This window comes from Sporothrix brasiliensis, assembly GCF_000820605.1.
Source record: "Sporothrix brasiliensis 5110 chromosome Unknown Cont21, whole genome shotgun sequence".
NCBI classification, from domain to species: Eukaryota; Fungi; Ascomycota; class Sordariomycetes; order Ophiostomatales; family Ophiostomataceae; genus Sporothrix; species Sporothrix brasiliensis.
This window is the reverse complement of record NW_024467140.1, coordinates 1,865,770-1,890,085: the sequence shown is the minus strand read 5'-3', so window position 1 is coordinate 1,890,085 and position 24,316 is coordinate 1,865,770. Positions and strand designations below refer to the sequence as shown.

Below are 24,316 nucleotides of genomic sequence, written 5' to 3'. Positions count from 1 at the left end.
CGGCAGCAACGTCTCGGCCGACGGCAGACCGGAGCTGGGCAGCAGACGCCGCATGAATACAGAGACGCTATGCACTCATATACGAAATACTCATGCACTCAAACAGTAGTCGCGGGTGGCACCTGCTTTTCCGCAGAGTCCGGCACGCTGGCCACACAGCACCTTCCGCAAAAAGCCCACGCCGTCGTTCTCAGGGTTGTTATGGACTGTTGGGGAAGGAGACGCTTACAGGCGGTGGCCAGCCGAGATGCTACCGGGCGGTGGGCCCTTTTCTGCGCCATCTCGGCTTGCCACGGTAAAGCATTTCCCGGGCCCACGAATGGGGAGCTGCAAATTTTTGGTGGGGTGGCCCCGTCGTGCTGTGTGCTGGGGAAGGCACATGGGACTTACAACGCGCCACCAGATGGGAACCGCCACTACATTCTGACTTTGGCCTCGTTTTGGTCTCTTTAGTGTCTGTCATAAACACGCTCCACGTCGACCACGCAGAGCTCCAGCCGAGGAAGCTAGGATTTTGCCCGTCTCAATTGGGCATTGCCATTGTCAGAGAGGACTGTGGTCTTTGCAACTAACCCCAAGACCCGAGGTCGGCCGTTTGCCATTCACTGAAAACCAAGAGCAAAAAATACGAAAAACAAAACGAAGGCCAAACGAAACATAAAAAAGAAACACCACACAGACGACATTCGCGCTTTTCTCGCCCCGCGTCTCTCTCCCCTATTCTCCGGACGATTCCTCGTTGCTTTATAGAGTGAGCCTCCACATCTTCTCTTCTCCCACCCCCCTTCCCGCCCTCCCTCTCCCTCTGTCCTCCGTCTCCGTTTCTGCCCGCATCGCCCATCGCGCATCCTCACACATCTCGCTCACAGCCATGTCTTCTGCCACGCGCAGCCTCCGCATTGCTTCCCGCGTGCTGCGGCCCCAGACTCGCTCTGTCGCCGTCCTCTCGTCTGCGCTGCTGCAGTCGACGCCCGCCTCCTCGGCCTCTGCCTTTGCCCCCGCCCCCAGACAGTCCAGCTTCCAGCTTGCTGGCCGCCGCTCCTACTCCTCGGCCCCGATCACCAACTCCAACATGGCCTACGACAAGGAGGTCGACGACATTGCCGAGTACGTGACCAAGCCCATTACCTCGGAGCTTGCTGTAAGTCTTGCCCCGAACGGCGTTGCGTCTTTCTCGGTCGGCGTTGCCCAGAACTAACACAGACACCCACCAGCTCGACACCGCCCGATGGATCCTTCTGGACACCCTCGGCTGCGGCCTTGAGGCCCTGCAGTTCCCCGAGTGCACCAAGATGCTCGGCCCCGTCGTCGACGGCACCACCGTCCCCAACGGCGTGCGCGTGCCCGGCACCCACTACGAGCTGGACCCCATCAACGGCGCCTTCAACATTGGCGCCATGATCCGCTGGCTCGACTACAACGACTGCTGGCTGGCGGCCGAGTGGGGCCACCCCTCGGACAACCTGGGCGCCATCCTGGCCGTCGCCGACTGGATCAACCGCACCAACAAGAGCGGCACCGCCAAGAAGCTAGCCGGCGGCCGCATCATCACCGTGCGTGACGTCCTGGCCTACGCCACCAAGGCCCACGAGATCCAGGGCAACCTGGCCATCCTCAACTCCTTCAACAAGGTCGGCCTCGACCACGTCCTGCTCGTCAAGGTCGCCTCCGCCGCCGTCGTCGCCGACATGCTCGGCCTTGACAAGGAAGGCATTGCCGCCTCCGTCTCGCAGGCGTTTGTCGACGGCCAGTCCCTGCGCACCTACCGCCACTCGCCCAACACCATGTCCCGCAAGTCGTGGGCCGCCGGCGACGCCTGCCAGCGCGCCGTGACCAACGTCCTGCGCGTCAAGCAGGGCGAGAAGGGCATCCCCACCGTCCTGTCTGCCAAGGTCTGGGGCTTCTACGACGTCCTGTTCAAGGGCAAGCCGTTTGCGTTCAACCGCCCCTACGGCAGCTACGTCATGGAGAACGTCCTGTTCAAGGTCTCGTACCCCGCCGAGTTCCACGCCCAGACCGCCGTCGAGGCCTCGGAGAAGATCTTCCACCAGCTCAAGGCCGCCGGCAAGTCCTCGGCCGACATCAAGGCCGTCACCTGCCGCACCCACGAGGCCTGCATCCGCATCATCGACAAGCAGTTCGCCCAGCTCAACAACTTTGCCGACCGCGACCACTGCGTCCAGTACATGAGCGCCGTCATGCTGCAGTACGGCCGCCTGACGGCCAACGACTACCTCGACGGCTCCGAGGCCGCCACCAGCCCCGAGCTGGACGCTCTGCGCAAGAAGATTACCTGCGTCGAGGACCCCAAGTTCACCGCCGACTACCACGACGCCGACAAGCGCACCATCTCCAACGCCCTGACCGTCGAGCTCAACGACGGCACCGTCTTGCCCGAGGTCGTTGTCGAGGCGCCCCTGGGCCACCCCCTGCGCCGCGAGGAGGCCAAGCCCGTCATCCTGGCCAAGTTCAAGCGCCACCTGTCGCCCCACTTCAGCGCCGAGCGCGTGGAGGAGCTTGTCAAGCTGAGCACCGACGGTAGCCGCGTTGACAGCATGCCCATTGACGAGTACCTGAGCCTGTACACCGTCAAGGACAGCAAGTTTGTCAAGGAGAACAACTAAGCGACAGATTAAAGTACAGATTTAAAATTTGGTGGCATGGGATAGATTGAAACTTGCGAGTTTCCGGGCTATTTAAAAGCGAAAAGAAAAAAACACTCGTATTTTTTTGCTTATTTTCGATTTTTGTTGTTCTTTCTGCTTCTCCTGGAAAGTAAATATAAATGAATTAAATGATACATGTGCATCCTTTTTTGGCCGTCAATTCGTCATCAATTAAATAAAATGTAGCTCAACAAACCAAGTAAAAACAGGTGAATAAAAGCCCCCAAAAACTTGAACAACATGTGTCCCCACATTGAATGGCTAAACTTCCATCACTGCACGCCTTTCGCCCTATAATGTATCTGGCACATTCCCGTACAAAAAAGCAAAACGTGCTGGTGCCCTCCCACACCAAGTCCATTCCTTACTCGTCCCTATTCGCGTCGAGAATCTCGCCTGCAAACAGCAGGAACAGGTAGTCGAGCCACCAGATCAGTTTCCAGTACAGACTCGCCTTCTCCCAGTCGAACAGTCCGTTCTCGCGCCGCGGCACCTGGTTGCCAATGATTGTGCCCGTCAGCCGGTGCAGCAGCGGCAGTCGCTTGACAAACCGCCGCATCGTCGACTCGGTCGGCAGCAGGGCCAACTCGGGTGCTTTGAGTGTCGCCCGGCGTGCGGTTGGGATCCGCTGGCAGAACTCGTTGTCGGCTGCGGTTGCCGCGGCCTGCTCCTGCTGTTCCGGTGGCGTTGCGGCGGCAGCATTGTCCAGGTCCACCCGCGCGCCGTCTTCCGAAGCAGGCCATGCCTGGCGTCGGAGGGCGGACCCAGTCATCGTAGCGGAGGAGGAGCCGGTAGCCGACGACCGTGATTCAGCTCCAAAGGGGTCGTCGTGCGTCACCGTGCCCGAATCCACCGTATGTGACGATGTCACTGAATACCGACCAAAGCCGTGGTCGTTGCCCTGACCGCCGCGAGAGCCGCCGTGCGCGGCCCGCTCGTACTCGTCCAGTGCATCCGGGTCTTGTATCGCCACGTCCTCGGCCGCCGACAAAGGCACGCCTCGGTACAGCTCGGCCGTCACCAGATGGCCCAGAATCCGCTGTGGCGACGCATACAGGGCCGCATCGGCCGCTTGTGCCGACTCAAACGTCACCTTGACCCAGTGCTGCCCGCTGGCAGCACGCATCACAGCCTGCCGCTCCGCGGGTGTCAAGGCTGACCGGCCGTTGGACGCCAACGTGGCCGCGCTGCGAGCAGCGCCGTCGCGGAGGCTCGACCGATATCGCCGGCTGCCAATGGGTGGGTCGCGCGGGTAGTCTTCGCAGATGCGACCGGCGATCTGCTCGTAGTGGTGCAGCGCCGCGTACTGATAGTCGGCGGAGCGATAGCCGCGCAGGATGACTTCGGTGGGCTGATTCTGAGGCTTTTGGTACGCTGCTTCTTGTTGCTGATCATCTCGGTTGTCGTCGGGGTTCGCTGGGGCCGCACTGCTGCCGCTGCTCACTTTGCGTCCTGATGCCGAAGATGCGTTGCCACTGCGTCCGCTGTGCACATCGAGGTGGTCGTCTGTGTGGCCATCTTGTGAGTCGGGCCCATCCTGGGGCGAGTGGTGATGCTGCAGGAGCTGTTCCTGTTCCCGTTTCCATGATCCAAACATCATGTCGGCCATTGTCGAAGTGGTCGTTACTGCCGGTTTGCTTTGCTGCTGCTTGACACGCGCGCCGCCGGGGCCAACCGACCCTGCTCGTGGTCGTGACCGTGCCCGGCCGAATGACCCGTGTGTGGCTGTTGCTTGTCGCCGTAACCGTGCCGATCGTCGCCTGTACATTTCAAATAAAAAATCACGGTTAGCGATTGGATCATCACAGGGCTTCTGCTGTCTAGAACTTTCAGAAGTCCCTCGACGTACTCATCCGCTGCGCCGACCACAGCAAATGGCCGCGTCACGCCATCTGCCCCTATGTACAGCTCGTCGTCGGGCACGTTGTGAAGCACCAACGGCGCCATGTTGGTAGTTGGGACGGAGAGGCGGCAGAGGAGCTGCCGATACGGAACAAAACAATGCAAAGCTCGTCGAGACGAAATTAAAATCGAGAAAGGCAGAAATGCAGAAATGCAGATATGCGCGTTGAACTATTCGTGACGGCGATGCGAAGCAGTTTCGTGAGGCGAGTAATGCAAAAAGTCGTATGTGAATAAGTGCTTGGAAAAGGGTGAGCTTCCGCCGCGAGCTTCTGTCGTCGGGTCGCGTTTCCTTCACCAACGAAAAAAAGTTAGGAGCCATCTAATTCCCCCAGCAACAAACTAAGACTAGTGGAGCGCTTTCACGTGACTAGATGAATATATGCATCTACCGGGGTACAACCGACAGGAGCTTCGAAGAGAGCTGCCAGTACCTACGCACTGTTGATAATTGTGAAGACATTCAAGGGATTTTAGAGAAACAAACTAATAATTTCGATCTCTAGAGTATAGTAGGCAGTTTTCTGTTTGTTTTCTCGACGTTGTCTTGGTTGGAGGCGCGCATCGCTCATAGCGCCACCATTTTTGCGACCCATTTTTATCTTGGACGTGCCAAAGCTTCCTTTCTCACGTCTGCCCTCAACCTCCAGCGACTCGACAGCAACCCGCCCTACGGCACAAAGACGATCTCACGTTCTCACTGGGCGTGCAAACCTGAAGACGCGAGCGCAATTCAAGCTTTTGTTGATTCGGTTCACCAATTTGCGCACGACGAGGACACACCAGCTGTTCTCTCGCATCGCATTCCCCTCTCTCTGTTTCCCACACTACAGCACACGACACAGCTCCCTGCCATGTCGACACCATTCCGCGGCCGGTACAGCCCGGCCTCCAGAGGAGGTGGTGGTAACAACAGCGGCGGCGGCGGACGCGGCGGCAGCGGCGAGTACCGCGGGCGCGGCGGTGCAGGCGGTGCACGTGGAAATTACCCCCGTGGCGGCAACCGTGGTGGCGGCGACCGGGGCGGCGGGTTCCAGCGCGGCGGCGGCCGCGGTGGTGCTGGCGGTGAGGGCGGCCGTGGTGGTGGGTTCTCGCGGGGTGGCTACGGCGGCTCTGGCGACCGGGAAGCGGCGCCCAAGAAGGAGAACATCCTGGATCTTGGCCAGTACATGGACCGGGAGATCTACGTCAAGTTCAATGGCGGTCGCGAGGGTACGTTGTTGGCGGTCGGGTGACCATGCCGTGATGGAGGTTCACTGTTGCTAATAGCGCATTTGCAGTGTCCGGTACGCTCAAGGGATATGACCCGTTGCTCAACATGGTGCTCGACGACGCCCAGGAGAAGATGCGCAGTACGTTGCCCCCTTTGTCCATCACTCACGTAAAAGAATGCGCTGCTGACAATATCCCCTCTCGTTAGACGCAGAAGGTGAGATCAAGTCCCGCTCGCTGGGCCTGGCCGTGATCCGCGGTACACACATCACGACGTTGCATCCCGTCGACGGCAGCGAAAGCATAAGCAACCCATATCTTGCTGCTGCCGAGTCGGCCGAGGGCGGTGCACCGGAGGGGACCCCGGCGAGTAAAATTACGCCGGCATACCAGTACACGCCCAAGGCGGATGAGGAGGAATCAGATTGATGCGATGGCAGGCCTGGGGATTGTAAAGACGTGGGGACATACGAACGGCGCACGGAGCAGGAAATACCACAATTATAAATGGCCTCTTTGTATGAACAAAAACTGCATCGCATACCAAAATCAATGGAAAGAAAAAAGAGCTTTGAGAAATGAAAAGGAAACCAAAAAGATGCCCCTACTTGGCTGGGATGGAAGTTAAGCTACAATAATTACTTATCTGGTCTTGTGTTCCGTGATCACATCCGTTGGAGACTTTTGTAATTGAATTTCGTTTTTTATATTTTTTTTTGGTGTCTATCGCGTTGCTAAGACTGCCTTCCAATTTTATGGAAAGTACAAGTAAATATGCTGAACTCCTCATAAGAAGTCTCGATACATTGTAACAACGCTTTGGTTCTCTGTTGTGCAAAACGAGCAACCAATACAACAAGCGCTCCTCTGCAGCTAAGCAGTTATTAACAAGCAACATCGACGACAAGCAACAAATCGCAAATAAAGAGAAGCAACGGGAACCAGATTTGGGGGTCAGGGTAATGTAAAACAGTAATCAGCCAGGACAAAATAATACTTTGCCTGTGCAGATGGGACTGCCGTAGTTCAAGATGAAACGCTCTTGCAAACGAAACGCTCATCTGCCTCCCAAGCCGCAGCTCCAGGGATAAAGGGGATAACTGTGAAACCAATAGGAAGGAGAAGATAAATCAACGCTTTAGGCCGCAAGTGTCCGTCCCTTGCGAGACTTCGAACAGTTTGAAAGGCCCGGTGAAATTGTTGTGTATAACCACTTCAGGAGCGGAAACGGTGTAAAATAAAAACGAGGCTCGCGAGGATAGTGGAGGCTAGATTATCGGGCGAAGGATGGACTAAGAAGACGCATCTGCCAAAATCGGGGTTTGACGTTTCAGCGCCTGTATTCGTCAAGGCCTTGACCTGACCCCAGGCTGCGATATGGCCAGAATCCCTGGGAGACAGAGCGATGAGATTGAGGATTCAGGTGGGACTTCATCGGGTATTGAGATGAAACCACAGGGAAACCCTGGTGGGTATGACGAAATATGGGCTGGTCGTTGTCGAATCCAACCGCTGGAATAGATGGCGGGAAATTCGCTGGTACATGACCGGTGCGTTTGTGGACGCCGGTGGGTGTAGATTGGTCAATGATAGAGTCGATAGTACGCTGGTCTGGTTCCATTCTAGACGACGCAGGGCCCGGTTGGAAAGAAACTAGGCGACGATGCAGAGTACCGGGCGCATTTCGAGCCATTGCAGTTTCGTAGCGTAGCCGTAGGAAGTCCCGGCCGATGGACTGGCGATGTGCAAAACCGTCGGCGTATTGAGGTCCACATTGCACATTAGACAAGGATGGCTCTGGCATGACGGCTCCGGAGGGTGACGGTGCGTTTCGCTGGCGTTCAGGTGGTGGTAGGACAATGTTGTCCTCGACAGACGCCATTTGCTCGTGTACAGGTGACTTCTAGTTGTGGCGCCGAAGCGGACCAGTTGGACGAATAAGATCATTAAATGAACGCTGGACCATCTTGTTCAGCTCCTTGTACGTGACGAACAAATTGGTTCTTCCGTCACGGCTCGAGAGCCGTACCACCTCGTTCGAGCCGGCGTCCAGCTTGTTGAGGCACGAGATCATGTGCCAAGCATCGACAACGGGCCGGCCGGACTCATCCACCTGGTGGAAGACGTAATCGCGGAAGAGCTTGAGAGGGTAGCGGGGTCCGTGCTCGGCCCAGGACGCATCCCGCTGGTAGTTTTCGCGTTCGTTGATTGTGCCTAGCTTCATCATCAAACGCGCAATGCGGCCATTCTCCACTTCTCTGGACGTGAGGCTGTATAGGCCGTCGTTTTCCTGCAGAGACATGTCGAAGAAGCGAGTCACTTGCGGTGCGATGCCGGTGAGAAGTGAGTCGATCGTCTTTGGACCCGCAGTCGTGCTGGCGGCAGGCGTCAGCAGCCACTTGACGGCGGCCTTGAAATCATGCGAATAAATCTCGGGCAGCGGATCCAGATGCGAAAGCGGCTTCTTCAGCTCATTTGGTGGCGTGTAGGTGGCGAGAGACACCATCACCTCGCCAAAGTGGATGAAGTCCTCCTGCTGCAGATCGATCACGCGGCGGGACGGGTCATAGTTGATGACGTCCTGCACGGCACAGCCACTCAAGCGGATGCGGTTCTTACCCGTCCGGATGATCTTGGTGAGGTCGATACTGCGAGCGGCCAGACCGGCGCTGTGGATGGCGCTTAGGGCGTTGGCAATCTGCACGAAATATCCCCACAGGACCGTTTCCTGAATCGTGACATTGCCGCGGGGGCGTGTCTGACCGTACGTTGGGAAGTGATACTGCATGAGCGTCACAGATAGGGGGAAGTAGTCCATAGCAAACACGACTGAACTGTCTCCAAAGGCACGCGTCGTGAACGCCTCGTGCACAGTGACGACATTTCCACTGCTGACGCGACGCCACTCGCGTGCTGTCCTCAGAGCGTTTTCATTGCTCACACGGAAGTTTTCCACGCGCCGCAAACAATAATGCTTTCCGTTTTTGCTTGCCACAGCCTTGTAGAGCCAAGTGATGCGGCCGAACGAGCCAGCGACCTTATGGCTATTGGTGTCAAGTGCTGTGAGCGAGTGGTAGCTCTCGACATTGATGGACACTATCATTACGTGGTGTCAGTTCAGCCGATCCTACGCAGAGAAAGCGTAAAATTGTGAGTGTACGTACAAGTAACCGTTGCTTGGTTTCCAACCCTGGACTTCATGTGGAAGTCTTGGCGAAGCTTTTCGGGCAGGAAGAACTCATGAATAGTGCGTTGACGCGGAAGAAGGTCTTGGCGGTGGGGGCCCTGAGGGAAGTAGAGGTGTTCACCGGGCTGGACAGAGTTAGTAAGAAATCAACAACCAAAACCAGGCAGAAAATGGAATTGACAACGTACGGGCTGGTGTTGGGCAGCAAAGGGAGCTTGTCCCTGGTAATACGCGGCACCCTCTCTGCCCGGCTGCTGGCTGGTAGCCGCATAGGGATTGTATGGAGATGTCGTGATTGCACCCCCGGAGGCACCCTGGGAAGCAACGTTGTAGGAGTCAAAAACGTTACCGCCCTGTCCGAGTTGAACATCGCTTCCTGGTGGCATTCCGAAACCTAAGGAGCCAATACCACCTAGGCCGGCCATACCACCCATGGCGGCCATGTTGTTCATGGCACCCATATTGCCCATGCCGCCTATGTTGCCCATACCACCTAATCCTGCCCGGTTGATATGGTCAGAGTTGTCGTGGGTGGGGGCTCGCGAGGGTCCGGTGGGAATCGAGACGTGAGACTGTTGAGACGGGCCATTGGACAGGTTGTAGTGTGACCCCTGGGCAGGCACCTGGTGCTGTTGTTGCTGCTGTTGAGCCGTTAGAGAAGCTTGTTGAGATTGCTGGGAAATAAGAGAGGGCTGAGGTGGCTGAGGTGAAGGCAACGCCTGGCTCGGGATAGAGGACGTAGAGGTAGGTGTGGTGGAAGGCGGGACGGTCTGCGATTGCGGGCGAAACTCGACGGCCTTGGCGACGTTGAAGGGCGAGCGGTCCCCCCTTGGCTGAAATTCTCTCGCCGAGCCAGCGTTGAATCCGGACGACTGATCTGAGGTGCGTGGAACAAATTCGCGGACGGATGCCAGGTTAAAGGACGACGCGTCGGCTCGCGGGATGGCCGGGCCAGCCTCTTTGCTGCCAACAAGATCCCGAAGCTGTTCGCGGGGCGAGGCCGAGGACGACGCGTTACTAGCCGACACGACTGTAGCAAGGCTCTTTGTTAGTATATAGGACGGGAGGGCAGGGCAAGGGCCTCGAGGGTCATGGCCGAGAACACATACCGCTGGTGCCTAGGGGTGTGAACGGAGCCGCATTGGCCGCTTGGAGAGGTAGAACCGAAGACTTTCGGAGCGGAGAGTTTGCAGAACCGGGAGTAAAAACGGGAGAGTCGCCATTGAGGCCCTTCTTTGAGGATGCTCTGTCACGGACTGTGTTAGCAACCAGTGTGGATTGGAATGAGGACACAGACATGTGACGCAAACAGGGGGTCGGTCTGTTGTCCCGTACATGTCTTTGGGTGCTGCCATGTTTTCGGTTCAGCCAAAAACATGATAAAGATGCAAGGTAGTTATGAGGTCGCAAGGAACATCCAATATTATGTTCGGATTCGGTTGTTCTAGAGTGCAACACATGGCAATGTCAGCAAATGCGTCACAAGCTGCCACGTGGGAGGCCATGACAGGAAATAAACACAGCAAACAGCGACTCGCGTACTATTACCATCAACCGACGTGTTTTTGATCCGAAATCACCGACCTAGAATGATCTGTCGATGCACGGATACGCAATGGCCGAGGTCTCGTTTAGAGGCTCTGCGGTTGGAACGTGGCTGTTAACAAAGGTGCAATGTATGACGCGGGCAACTATGTGTCAGGCGCATGAAGGATTGCAAGGGTTGCGAGGCCCCTGCGTTGTAAAGAATGGCTCGCTGGATCACATACCCGGACACTCCAAACACCAGCATCCATTGCGAAATCAGTATTTACGTCGCGATGCAACGAGCGTCGGCTGGGTTGTATTCGGCGAGAGGGGTGAGATAACGATAATGGTGGTGCCTAGAGATGTCTGGCTCGCGCGTCTTGTGCGATAAAAGACGAAAGGTGATGTTGAGCAACGCGTTTTGCAGCACAAGTGAAAAGGGACGACGCGCTCGTATTGTCGTTCCGATGATCCACGGTTCTAATTTACGGGCGAGTGACGAATTGACGCAGCGGGGATGGACGCGCCGGGCGAAATTGAGCAGACGGTCGGGCTGGCTGGCAACGGAGAATCGCGAGGATGAATCGTCGTCGAAGCGCGTTGACGGTGCAAGGTAGAGGAGAAGAAGACGCTGCCGATTGCGGGGCGTGAGAGGTTGAAGGTTCGACGAGGTTGTTGTCTTGGTCGTCTTTCTTTGGTGACTAGGGAAGGCTGCTAGGACGGCGAGCGATGCGCGGAGCGGAAGAACGTGGGTCATTCCTCCCCAAAGTTGGAATGCAGGCGCCAAGGTCCGTCTGGGAGCAAACACTGTGAGCTCCTTGGTAGCGCCGTTACCCCGCTGACAGAAATGCAGGGTTGGTCAGTAAGTCAGTACTTGAAAGAACGAGCTACGCCTGTGGAAATGCCTGTACCTCACTAACGCACAGCGTCACGCTGCTTGTTCGCTTCCCCTGTCCCATCAGCCTGGCCACCTTTGAAGCTAACTGGAAACAGACTGCGCTTTTCGCTTTCCAGCTCGAACATCACATCAACAAGAAGGACCAAACAACACGAATGGCCACGGTGCATGAATAAACGAGACTGAAATCGTGATGTATGATGAGACTCGAACACGGAAGAGCTGCAGTGGCCCGCATTGATACGCCCTCGACCCTCGAAGCAGGCAAGGCGGAGGTGGTCGGCCTGTCTCGCCAAGATGTCGTGCAACAAACGAAATTTGGATGGACCATTCATGGGTTTGGGCTGGTCGACGAGGAAAGAGGAGGTGGAAGAAACATGCGCGCTTTTTTGACCAGGAGCGAGTGCCCGAATGAACACCGCAACAAGAGCAACGAACACGAAGATTGTTTTATTCACTTGGTGTACGTAGTGCTGTCGGGGGAGGCCCCTCTGCTCCTACATGCACCTGGCAGCCTTCAAGACGCCCTTTGAGCCCAGTGAGAGGTGGTCTGCAAAGCGATGGACGACAAGGCAGCTGGCCGCCGATGAAAGGAGCGAGAATGGTTGCCGTAATGTCAAAAAGCAACCGTCTTCCGGCTGACTATACGGTTTATGAGGCTGGCGGCCTCAGCATCCCTTTGTCTTCCCTCTCTCGTCACTTGATGAATGCCAGGACTTGGGCTTTTGCCTACAGAGTACAGAGTGCATGCCATTTGCCCGTAGCCCCCGAAAGTGCAGAGTAACTTGGAGTTGTATGACTTGCAGAAGTGCAACCGACCCGAACCAAGATACTTGTCAGAATAAAGGAGCGGCACATTTCAGCATGGGCACAGATAGACTGCTTGCCTGTACGTCGTAGGTTTACTTCTAACTAATAATTTGCCCTCTGTATAGGGGCATTTCGGGCACCATTACGTTGTATTTCATCTGTCAATCCCCTCATCCCCCTTTGAACGGTGCAAAGTGGTGCATTGCTGCAGCCTCGTCAGCCTACCACAATTGCAGGCATGCACAGCTACCTTTTTTGATGGTGTTCGTCATGGCAGGTGGGTCCAAGCTTCGTCTTGATTCGGCCAATCAGGAGCGCCCGCCGTTCTTGGTTCGCCGTTGGGAGGCCCCACCCATGGCCATCTGGCCTTTCTGCGGCATTCTGGCGCTATATTTTTAATGCCCAAACAGGTTTAGTGTGGCCAGCGTCAACCGTGACTACTGCGATTCTCCGTGTCCACTGGCAAGTAGACAGCATGCAGTCAAACGAAGCAAGCATGGAGGAGACTGCATAAGTCATTGGAGGCTTCCCATTTCTGCCAACAGCCATATCCTCGCATCCTTTCAGCTTCATCCTTCGTCCTCGACGTACGCTACTATACGCCGCACGCTCCGTTTCCTCGACACACGACCGGCCCGTGGCTCTGTACTGTCAACGACCAGCTCTGCCCACCAACCTGCCAAGGAGTTCCGACGACGTCCTTTGCTTGTTTGCATTTAACACAGCCTTCCTCGTCTTTCTCTCGACTCGTATCTCGACAGACTCGAAACCGGAATCGTTGCCTTTTCGCTCGACCAGTTTGTTCCGTCGTATCCGGTTATCCGCGAAACCGGGACACCTCGTTGACTCTCAACGATCGCCAGTGTGGCCTTGTGTGCACGAGCACGGCCAGCACACAGCAACGTCACACACAGCACACGATGGCTACCCCGGGGCCCAGCGCGGCGCCCCATGCGGCCGACCCACCGCTGACAGCAGAGCAAGAAGAAGCTGTGCGGCAGTTTGGTGTCCTCACGACGCAAGACGCCGAGACATCGGTCGCCTTCTTGAGGCGATCCGGATGGAGTGTTACGGTGAGCTCTCTAGTGTTCGTACATGATGTGAGTTGCTCGCTATGTCTAACATGTACAGGTCGCTGTTAGCAAGTTCTTTGACGGCGAAGACGATTCCGTGCCCGACCTCAACAACCTTCCCCCGCCACCACAGCCCGGACCGCCACGACCAGCCAACAACCAGCCGCAGCGCCTTATCGACCTTGGCGACCCGTTGAGCGGCTTCGACGCGGCCGCCGGCCCGCCGGTCCACAATGTCTTTGAGCAGGCCCGCTACGCCGCCGAGCAAAACCGGCGGATGGCGGCCGAGCGGACCGACGTGGCTCGGCGGATTGTTGTGCATCCCCCCGCACCCGTCGTGCGGCCGTCGTTCTTCATGGCCCTTATTCTGTCACCCTTTAACCTGGGCTACCGGCTCTTGGCCGGCCTTTGGAGCGCCGTGCAGTACATTCTGGGCCTCGTGCCGGGGCTGGGCGCCTTCCGACGCATGGCCAGCGGCGCTCGGGCAGCACCGCGGCGGCAGCTCAACCCGCGGGACGCGGCGTCCCGCTTCAAGCGCGAATTTGCCGAGGCCACGGGCTCCGAGGCGCTGCCGTTTGTCGAAATGGGCTATACACAGGCGTACGACAAGGCCAAGACGGAACCTAAATACCTCATGATGGTGTTGCTGGCGCCCGAGCATGACGACACCAAGAGCTACGCACGCGACACACTGCTGCACCCGGACGTGGTCGAGTTCGTCAACAACCCGGCAAACAACATTATGTTGTGGGGCGGCAGCGTGCGCGACCCGGAGGCGTACCAGGTGTCGATTGAACACCGCGTCACCAAGTTCCCGTTTATGGCCATGATCTGTGTCACGCCCAAGGAAGGCGGCAGCACGCGCATGGGCACGGTCAAGCGCGTCGTGGGCCCTGTGTCGGCGGGGTATCTCCTCGAACAGCTGCGGCTCACCACGGCCAAGTACGCCGATGACCTGGCGGCCGTGCGCGCGGTTCGCGTCGCCAACGAGACCACGCGCAACATTCGGATCGAGCAGGACAACGCCTACGAGCGGTCGCTGGCCATTGACCGTGAGCGCGCGCGGCAGCGACAGGAGGCAGAGCGGCAGCGGCAAGAAGCCGAGCAGCAGGCGCGCGACCGTGAGGCCGAAGCGGCGCGGCAGGCACAGCTGGGCAGACAGTGGCGCGCATGGCGCGCGACCACCCTGGCCCCGGAACCGGCGGCCGGCACGGCCAACGTTGTGCGTGTGGCCATCAAGCTGCCCGAGTCCCGCGGCGGCGAGCGCCTGCGCCGCAGTTTTGCGGCCGACGCGACAGTCGAGGACCTGTACGCTTTCGTGGAGTGCAACAGCAAGGAAGTGAGCGACGAGGAGGCGGACGGCGACACGGAAGACGGGGTCATCAGCGAAAAGGCCACAAAGCCCGCCGGCTATACGCATGTGTACAAGTTCCGGATTGCGTCCATGATGCCGCGCGAGCTGCACGAACCGTCCGAGTCCAAGACACTGCTGGAGGCGATTGGCAAGTCGGCCAGTTTGGTCGTGGAGGAGGTTGAAGAGTCCGAGGAGGGCGAGGACAGCGATGCAGGTGCAGATTAAAAGGGAGACCATTGGCAAAGGAGGGGATTATATACATGGAGACGAGTAATACGAATCAACAACTACTAGGCAGACAAGGCCATCCTCATCGTACCATTCTCTACAACTGTTTTTTTATATCGAAGTTTTCTTGGACATTGCCATTGTGATGTCAATTGGCCAATGGATCATTTCAAAAGTATCGCCGGATAATCATCACAATGCAATTGGATACTTCGACTTCACCCTGTCTCACCGCACTTGCGTCACGAGACTTTCTACTGTCGTGCTTGCCCCCACCGCCACCGCCTGTCGAACGGCCGTATCTCCGTCCTATCAGGTCGTCGTCGCCCAACCAAAGCATGGGACGGCAGGTGCGACTCAGGATGCTTGCAGTTTTATGATTCGGTTGCAGCGTCGCTCTTTCCTTCGTTCTTCGCTGTCATTGTGGATGGCAACAAACTAGTCTCAAAGCGGCCGCCTGTAAATAAAGACTTCTGCGGTCTGGAACGGTGAACGCTGCAGCGAGCGGGCAAGTAGTCCTGGCTCGCCCCTTCCCCGCGGCGCGCTTAGCTAGACACAGCTCGCGCCTGACTCAATCCAGACACAATCTCACACCGAACGTCTACGACACTGGACGCATGACCTCCTTCACTGTCCACTGAACTCAGACCTACATTGCCAACGCCCCTACCTGCAGCGAGGCCTGCCTTGTTTCTTGTTTCATTTTTATCGAATAGAGAACCCGTGTATAAATACCGTGAATACTTGACGACTCCGCCATAGGTCTCCTCTTTCGTCCTCCACCCAGCTCAGTTTTCATTTCTTGATCGACAATGACCAGCAAATATCGTGTCGAGTGTGAGAACCCCATGAGACAGCTCCGAACCGATTAAGCTTGCTCGTAGTCTAACGCTCTTCCAGACGCCCTCAAATCCCATCGTCGGGACCAGCTAATCGGTAGGAGAGCTCCTTATCCCTTCATCCCTGGCCATCCAACTCACAGCTCGTAGAATGGGTAAAGGGCCTCCTCATCAGCCCTTTTGTCCTCTTTTCCCAGCCGGCCGGCGATTTTGAGGATGACGATGAAGTCTTTGCCTCCAACACTGCTGAGGTCCGCCGCCGCTATGCCGAGATCATGCGAGACATCGAGGCCATGATCGACGAGCACCGCCTGCTGCAGGACTTGCAGTCGCTCGAGACACCCAAACAATCGCCACGACCGTCACGACTGCAGATGCTCGTGCCAACAGCAGGGCCCTTTTTTACAGCCTTGCCACTGGAGGCGGCGTTCATGTACCAGGATGCGCGGCGGCACATCTCGTCGCGGCGGCTCGTGCCACCGTCATTTAACGACGTGCGGCTGACCCTCAACACGGCGCAGCTGATGGCCCTGACGGCTACCTCGGCCAACGGCACAAGACACGGCCGCAACGGCGCCGTCGTTGCGCGCAGTGCTGACTCGCTGCAGCTGGTGACGTTTGATGGTGATCTCACGCTCTACGCCGACGGGCAGAACCTCGAGCCAGACAGCCCCATCATTCCGCGCATCATGGCTCTGCTGCGCCGCAACATCAAGGTCGGCATCGTCACGGCGGCCGGCTACGACGCCGCCGAGAAGTACTATGAGCGCCTGCACGGCCTGCTTGACGCCGTGCATACCTCCACCGAGCTCTCGGACGCACAAAAGCACAGCCTACTGGTTGTCGGCGGCGAGGCCAGCTTTGTCTTCTCCTACAGCGCCACCGCCCCTCCAAACGCCCGTCTGGCGCCCGTCGACCCGGCCGACTGGATGCCCGACGCCATGAAGCAGTGGCCCACCGACGACCTCACCCAGCTGCTCGACCTCGCCGAGACCACGCTGCGTGCTTGCGTCGACCGCATGCAGCTGCCGGCCCAGATACTGCGCAAAGCCCGCGCTGTCGGCATGATCCCGCTGCCGCGCAAAAACAGCCAGCATCCCAACGACCTGATCCAGATTGCCCGCGAGAGCCTCGAAGAAATTGTGCTGACTGTCCAAAAACGGCTCGAGGTCAGCCCCGCCGGTCGCGCAGGGCGCGTGCCCTTTTGTGCCTTCAACGGCGGCCGTGACGTCTTTGTCGACATTGGCGACAAGAGCTGGGGCGTGCTCATCTGCCAGCACGCGCTGTTGTTCCTGGGCAAACCCGGCATGCCGGGCTCGCTGCCACCGCCTGAGCTGCAACCTGAGGCCGTGGCCCGTCCTGGCACGACGCTGCATGTCGGGGACCAGTTCCTCAGTGCGGGTGCCAACGATTTCCGCGCCCGGCGTGCGGCAACAACGGCCTGGGTGGCCAATCCGCTCGAGACTGAGGCACTTCTCGATGAGCTGCTAGAGCTGATTGGGTAGCGGGCGTCTCGTGAGTCGTAGCATTAGATAGAATTCCAACAGAATATTACTGTAAAAGGCAACGATCAAATTCTATTTTACGCAACACCGGGATCTAATTTATGTTTCAGTTTTATATTTTTGACAACAAAATTTAAAAATAAAGTCAAAGACACGACCAGCGTAATCTCGTCCTCTATGTTATTATTGATTGTAACTATTCTAATGCTAAATGAAAGATTTTATTCCTCGCACACTTCTCCACATATCTTACACTTGGTGAGCAAGACAAAAGAAAATAAGTACAAAAAATAATACAGGAACCAGTGACACAACAGGTGTGTGTAGAACAATGTCAAACGACCAGACATGAAAGTGAAGGGCAAGCAGAACAAGAAAAGCAAGACAAATCCAAACAAATAAAACCAAAGGCGTCCCCGGGACGCAAGGCAGGAAAATATATCCATACTGCCCAGACTTCCACCTTTCGATAGTTATTCCTACCCCGTGGCCGTTCATCGTTTGAGTATTTGAAAATTAAATTGGCTCACAGTCTTCGCATTGTTTTTTGTCGCAGACACTGCAATCTTCGTCTTTGTTGACCACCGTTTCCTTCTTGTCATCCTTGCAATGACAGCAATAGTACTCCGACATGGAGTCGTCCCGGCTCGTCGTACCCGTGTCTTCCGGAGTTGGAGGCTGGGAGATCGGGCGGTCGTCGTTGGCCATGGCTGATGGGAGTGGTGGTGAAAGATGTAGGAAAGACGACCTGCGTCTCGTGTGTTCTGACAAAGTCGATTGTAGGTTTTGAGTTCGAGGTTAGGGTGAGAGAGGATGTGTTTGGAACGGATGTGGACGAGGAATGAGTCTTGTCGTATCTCATCAAGTCTGGCTGTCTGGGCATTTATATATGCTCAAGATGCGATCCATCTACGACTTCCGCCTTACGTTGTCCGCACCTTGCCACACGTTGTCACACTCTGGCAATCCAGCAGCACCCATACAGTGCTCTTTGAGAGCCATGTCAAAGGCAGCCCGGTGAAAAGGCATCAATGAGTGAGAACCCGCAAGGAGACCGTGGCACGAAGAAGGCCGTTCTCAGGACGTGATTCATCGTCACGATTTGGATAAGAGGCCTCTCATCACAAATCGGGCAACATGAAACGTATACATGCTATTTTGGCATCTACAGTTTCTTTTATGGGCACAATACGCTTTGCTTGACGGGTTGTGATTTGTCTTCTGAATTTAGTATCCGTGGCGATATTTGAGTCTTTCTAGGCACCTCCCCCTTTCTTCCCTTTGATTTCTCCTGTGTTCTTATTGTAAAACATAAAACAAAACAAGAATGGCAGCCTTACTTTTTTCCTGTGCTACTTCTGTATATTTACGTACCCCTGATTTTGCCCCCAATCTCACCAATTTCTGATTGAAAGGAACATATGGTATCAAAGACATTAAAGGAAGCAGAAATCTAATAATATTGACAGATTAAGGACAAATGTTTCTGGAAAATTGTTTCGGACGCCTTTTGCCTTCTCCAGAAGCATTAGTGCCCGATTTTGTATTATGAATCACCTATACTTGAAAGAGGACGAGGTCGGGCATGTCGTTCTCCTTCGCCACAGGAGGCCAACGGAAACAATCGCACGCAAAACTGGCCGAGCTCCGCAACACATCATAGCATCGTACGATCACCCGTGCTGTTTCGTCCATGTTCAACGGCCTATGGAGGCTCGCTCAAAGGACAGACCTCTGCCCACTCGGTGAAAGTCAGGGCAGACAAGGATGTTGTCGTCACTCGCCCCAGTATGAGAGACAATGTGCTAAGAAGGGGCTTAGCAAGCTTCATGATCAGATTTGAAGTGCACGCATGGCGTGAGTATATCACACCGTCCCAGGAATTCTGCAGAAATCAGGGCATCGATGCCCCTATAAAAAGCGCCGGGTCAACAACATTACATGGTTTCTCATAGATCTCTATGGATTTACACGATGAAAGCGAAAAACATATTTACTGGGCTAAGACTGCTTTAAAGATGCCCCGGGAACGCTAAATATGTGTGGCTAAGTGCAGACATGTAGCGGCCATGCCGGGAAGTAGAATTCCAATGATGCCAACCACTCCAGGCCAGCCTTATATTAGAGTACGCATGATTTCCCGGCCTCGAAAAATCATGTGCCTTAGTGTATACCAAAACTAGAATTCGAGATTCACAGAAAATAGCGGACCAGTCCGCAGTGGCAATGATGGATCATGCAACACGTGTTTCTCCTGATCAGTAGACATTCATGTTTGATTTCTTCCCCATGGCAACATGCCAAAGATCATAAAGAAACGATGTAAGAAGTGGTCGAGGCGTCCCAGAAACAAACAATGATGACGACGATATTACAGGGGAACCAAGGGGACGCGTAAAGTGCATTTTCAGGACCCGGCGGTTTGTCTTGCGGTCGAGGTGTTGAGCTGGTCCGCTCAGGGGAAGCCTGGATGCGGCTCTGCTGCTAAGGCTGTGGCGGTGTAAGACGATGGGATGAACGGTGAGAACAGCCAGTACGTAAATAATGAGAAACACGACGTCGCAGAAACGGATAGAAGGTTAATTGAGCTTCGGTCCCTTGTTCTACACTCCTCTCACTCTCCCATCATCTCGTCAGTATGCCCTTGCATGTTTCCCTACCAGCACATAATTATTTTATTAAGGTTAGATGTACATTCGGGGTTCTTCCCTCTTTCCAATTTCCACGAATACGCCGCATAATGTCGAGAATATCATCATTACCATCCTACCCGAGCGGCAATTAAAAATTCCTCGAAGAAGAAAATGGAGAGCCCAACGACTAAAATGTTTTGTTGCTATTTTGTTTATTTTTGTTTTTGTAAATTAAGAAAGAAAAAAAAAAAAAAACAGAAGAAGACCAGGCTGCCCTTCTATCGGGCCGGTGGATCCATGCATGGTTTGTTTTAATGCCTAGCCTGCCTTGTTGCCACCTTGACTTACACGCTGACAATCGCTGAGCCTCATCCTCATGTCAGGCCCGGCCGAGTCCTGTTGCTTATGCCTTATTGCAACCACAGTAGGCAATTCCCAGACCGGTCACTTTTTGGTTTCAAAATCAGAGACAAAGTAGCGAGGCGGTGAACGCATATTGACTGCTCTAATAGCCATGGTATGGTAGTTCTCCCCTATACATTCCTGTCTGTGAAGAGAAACCTTGCGTGTCAAGAAGGAATACACATCAAAGACCGGCAAGAGAGAGTAGCATTTCCCCTATCCATCCCATACGAGGAAATACAGAACGTAAAAACAAAGGTAGAGCATAGAACAGGACGACCGGTTGGACTGCACTCCACGGCATAAACGGACGACGGGATCGACTATTACCTGAGCCAACTCCGGATTTGTTCCGAGATATTGTTAGATGAGGGGGAACGAGCAGCGAAACGCTAGACGACCGAAACGGCTGCTACGGGAGACGAATTGTCAGCTGCAGGATTTTGTGTATTCAGTTTGAGACCAGAAGGAGAAACAAAGGCAAAAGAACAAATCAATTGCACAGCTATAGCAAGACATAACTTGAATACTATTAGTCAACTCGTCGATGCACAGTACGAGAGCGACGAGAGAATTGGCCAGAAGAAGTGGCTCAAAAGATCAAGGGTGGCACGAGAGGACTTTTTTTTGGACCAACAAACAACGCGCTCTCACACTCTCACCTCCTTCCACTGTTTATGCATATTCCGTTGCGCGATTTACTGGCCTCCACCTTTTTTATCCCGTTTTTGCGACTTCCCCGCCTCCGGCTGCGGGAATCGTTGTATGCATGACGCAGGCTTTTGAAGCCGTGAGCTGTGCGAATTTTCTTGTTGTTCTTGGACGCCGTGTAGATCCCGGATGAAGAACTAATCGGTGACGGAGTCGGAGACTCTTGCCAAGCGGTACTCACGGAAGCTACGGGAAAGTGGAGGAGCCAAAAAATGAAGCAAGCTGGCAGATCACGTCACCGTGAAATGGATGGGGACGAACGAAAATCGGCAGATGATCACGCGGACGATGTACGTGACGAAAAGAGAAGAAAACGACAAATAAAACAGAATAGACGCGCATGTAGGATGTGGAATACAGACGCAGTCAGACTGGGGGTGAAGAGCTTGGGGGTGGCTTGCATAAAGCGGGATTGTGATGCATGGTGATTGAGTCTGCAGGTGAAAAAAAAAAAAAAATAAAAATAAAAATAAAAAATCGACGTCGCACAACACTCTGCACTCGTTTTTTTTTCTCTTGATTTGCTGTCGGTGTGGTCGATGCGACGACTGCAGAGGGTGGGTTTAAAACGAAAAGACAGGGATATCGAATGTACTTCTGCCCAAAGTACACAAAGCACAAAGACGGCACACGACACCAGACACACGACCGGGTGCTGCTTTCGGCGTAGGATGTGGCTGTCGCACGCATTGCTGTTGCTGCTGCAGCCAGGGTTTGATTTGGGGGCTGAAAATCATCGTTGACCGGTTTCGAGAGAAGATGCCGCTTTTGTCTTCAGACAAGGCAAAATTTCCGTAGACGGCCACCCTCTTCACCCACCCCCCGCGCTCCGAACCGGTACTCACCGCCACATCACTCCGGCATAGGCCGTCGAAACGGCCGCAGACGCAGACGTGGAAGCAGGCATAGTTGTAATTGCTCCCACTTCCACGCGGGATGCTGACGACATAACGTAAACAGGGTCAGCTGGACGAGGCTGTTCGGTTTCGTCGACTGATGATGACAGCCCACACTATAGAGTTTCATAGATGGATCCCCTATTCTGTTGGGGGCCATAGCACCGAAACTCGAGAAACTGTAGCAGACGAACACGAGACAGGGCACTGCAGGACGATTTCGTCAAAACAACGACACGATACACCGATCACGACATGAAGCGGCCGCGCACGCAAGGGTCGACCGGAACGGGACCGGAGGGAGGGGCAGACGGAGGATTTGGTCTTTAACTGTCGACCTTGGACTGTGACAATGACGGCAGGGCACTGACCGTGTTGATCAATTTACACTTTCAGAGCCTAGGTGAGGAAAATCCAAGGACAACCTGATAATGGATGGTTAGCTCACGGTCGCTTGGTCCAACATCAAGATATTTGGCCAGGACGGTATTTTGTCGTTCGATGCCAATAAAGTCATATATGAAATAATTACAAAAGCAAAAGCCAAGAAATATGACGAGCCGACGGGTGGGCTTGAAGCGATCAGCGCGTTTTTACTAGAAAATTCAAGTCAACAAACTAGGACGGAGAGCTTCCGGAGTTCTTGGGAGGCAATTCTGCCATTCTCCTCAAATGTCGAGCCCGATCCCGACTTTCGACCGGCGCCTCGCTTCCGTTTTGCATGCCGTGGGAGAGAGTTAGTGCTTAATCTGGGATTCTGGCGAGCGAACTTGTAACTGAACTCCGGGCATATTCTTGCTCCGCGGAGACTCGACAACGGTCTGGGCCTGGAAAGGAAGTTGGGGGAACTGGACGATTGGAACAAATCGCAAAACGGGTGGCAAACTTCGATATCCCGGTACTTTGTCGACTAACGACTAACACCGAGCACAGTCGCAACGACATTCAAGGCTTGGCAATTGGCAAAGCTACGTTTTTCTTCGCTTTCATAGTCTCCTTGTTTTTGTTTGTTCGTGCGCACTTGCAACAATCATGAATGGCAAATACACGGGCAAGAAGGAAAAGAATCGAAAGGAAAAGAAAGCCCGGAGCGGATGTCATCCTCAAATTGGTCATGTGGACACATTTGCAGGTCATGTTGGGTATCAGAGCAGTTAAATCGGGCTCATTGTTTGCTGCAATGGCTGACTGTCGGATGTCTCAAGAGGGCTGGAAGTAGGAAATGGACGCATCGAGTTTCCCAATTTCAAAGTCGGGTTGGATGCGTTGGTCCTGCATCCCTGCGGTTGCTTTCCTCTTCCAGGACTCGGTCATCGGCACGAGGCAGTGATCGCTTTCCTAGCCTGCATGGCATTGTTCCAGTATCCCGTCTTGCCTCTGGAGGTTTCGTTGTTTTGTGTCCCCATTTAATCCCCCCCACTGTACGCTATGTTGTGTGGTGCATTGAAAGTGGGCGTTACCGGAGCTGGTAGGCGCTGCATAGATGATGCAGGACAAAAAGTGCAGGGTACGGGCTGGTTGCAGACAACACAGCAGGTGGAGTTGCAAGTGCAGACGAATGGGGGACAATGCTGGAAGAATATGTGGGTTAGCAAGCAAAATTCGCATCGTCAAGATCACCGGCGAGAGAACTGTCACTCAAGAGGTTCCCCTGGGCGAGTCTGGGGTGGCCAATGCGAGAAAGTGTCACTGGTGGAAATACCAATATTAGAAGCAAATATCCATATCAGCCCGGCCGCGTGTGGAGAAACTCGAAAAGCGGTGACCGTACGGCAACGGTAAGTCAAAAGAGCATTCACGAGGGAGGTGGCCGGCAACCAGAGAACAAGAAAATTCGCAGAACGACTCATGCAGTTTGATGTTCTGGGACGGCTGCAGGAGAGAGGGTGGGATGCAAATCACCGATCCCGCCACCAGCAGCGAGGTCTGCCGTCTGAGCTCGTATACCGCGCCTGTTTTCTGTCTTTCGCAGACTATTGAATGTACACGACGAAAGCGCCAGCTTATTCAGTCGAGAATCGGGGTATGTACTCCGATGACCAACATGGATTAAACGTTGCATGGCTTGACGCTATTGGGCGAATGGTTTTCGGTATCGTACCTGGATCTGGACCCCAACAGGATGGACTCCCTGGCCGGTCGTTCTATTCCCGTTGTGTCGCAGTGGAAAAGAAGAAAAGAAGAAATGAGGGGAGGGGAAAGTCGCAGCTGTGTTATGCTTCGGTCGCGAGTTGTCGGGCAAATGCATATCTGTCGACGAACACCGACGATAACAACGTCGATCGAGGGTTTGCATTTGCAAAAACGTAGACACAGAGATACAGATTTGGGAGTAGATAGAGCGACCGATAGAGGGAGAAGGACGGACATTGCTGGCGAAGACTGGCGAAGAGGAAAAAAGGGGCAGAAATGAGGCAAGAATCCGGAAACGGGAACAATACCAAAAAGGCAACACAGCCAAGAAAACGCCCAG

General features: G+C 54.8%; 7 protein-coding genes across 7 annotated transcripts; 5 read left to right on the top strand and 2 right to left on the bottom strand.

Annotated features, from left to right (window-relative positions):
- Positions 1–871: 871 nt before the first annotated feature.
- Positions 872–2,624, top strand: SPBR_04870 (2-methylcitrate dehydratase; the record flags this gene model as incomplete). Its single annotated transcript, XM_040763147.1, has 2 exons — positions 872–1,141; positions 1,215–2,624. The coding sequence occupies 2 exons, from the start codon at positions 872–874 to the stop codon at positions 2,622–2,624; spliced, it is 1,680 nt and encodes a 559-aa protein (XP_040615573.1).
- Positions 2,625–3,030: 406 nt separating this feature from the next.
- Positions 3,031–4,613, bottom strand: SPBR_04935 (uncharacterized protein; the record flags this gene model as incomplete). Its single annotated transcript, XM_040763212.1, has 2 exons — positions 3,031–4,426; positions 4,516–4,613. 2 exons carry the CDS (start codon positions 4,611–4,613, stop codon positions 3,031–3,033), a joined length of 1,494 nt encoding a protein of 497 aa, XP_040615572.1.
- An 809-nt stretch (positions 4,614–5,422) lies between these two features.
- On the top strand, positions 5,423–6,209 carry SPBR_05258 (uncharacterized protein; the record flags this gene model as incomplete). Its single annotated transcript, XM_040763535.1, has 3 exons — positions 5,423–5,780; positions 5,849–5,920; positions 5,995–6,209. The coding sequence occupies 3 exons, from the start codon at positions 5,423–5,425 to the stop codon at positions 6,207–6,209; spliced, it is 645 nt and encodes a 214-aa protein (XP_040615571.1).
- A 1,474-nt stretch (positions 6,210–7,683) lies between these two features.
- Positions 7,684–10,322, bottom strand: SPBR_04680 (uncharacterized protein; the record flags this gene model as incomplete). The annotated part of the gene is made up of 5 exons (XM_040762957.1): positions 7,684–8,859; positions 8,970–9,092; positions 9,156–9,997; positions 10,077–10,213; positions 10,303–10,322. 5 exons carry the CDS (start codon positions 10,320–10,322, stop codon positions 7,684–7,686), a joined length of 2,298 nt encoding a protein of 765 aa, XP_040615570.1.
- A 639-nt stretch (positions 10,323–10,961) lies between these two features.
- On the top strand, positions 10,962–11,568 carry SPBR_05330 (uncharacterized protein; the record flags this gene model as incomplete). The annotated part of the gene is made up of 2 exons (XM_040763607.1): positions 10,962–11,107; positions 11,457–11,568. 2 exons carry the CDS (start codon positions 10,962–10,964, stop codon positions 11,566–11,568), a joined length of 258 nt encoding a protein of 85 aa, XP_040615569.1.
- Positions 11,569–13,122: 1,554 nt separating this feature from the next.
- Positions 13,123–14,854, top strand: SPBR_04880 (ubx domain containing protein; the record flags this gene model as incomplete). Its single annotated transcript, XM_040763157.1, has 2 exons — positions 13,123–13,275; positions 13,334–14,854. 2 exons carry the CDS (start codon positions 13,123–13,125, stop codon positions 14,852–14,854), a joined length of 1,674 nt encoding a protein of 557 aa, XP_040615568.1.
- An 815-nt stretch (positions 14,855–15,669) lies between these two features.
- Positions 15,670–17,201, top strand: SPBR_04950 (IMP-specific 5'-nucleotidase 1; the record flags this gene model as incomplete). Its single annotated transcript, XM_040763227.1, has 3 exons — positions 15,670–15,694; positions 15,758–15,793; positions 15,847–17,201. The coding sequence occupies 3 exons, from the start codon at positions 15,670–15,672 to the stop codon at positions 17,199–17,201; spliced, it is 1,416 nt and encodes a 471-aa protein (XP_040615567.1).
- Between the last annotated feature and the right edge of the window lie 7,115 nt (positions 17,202–24,316).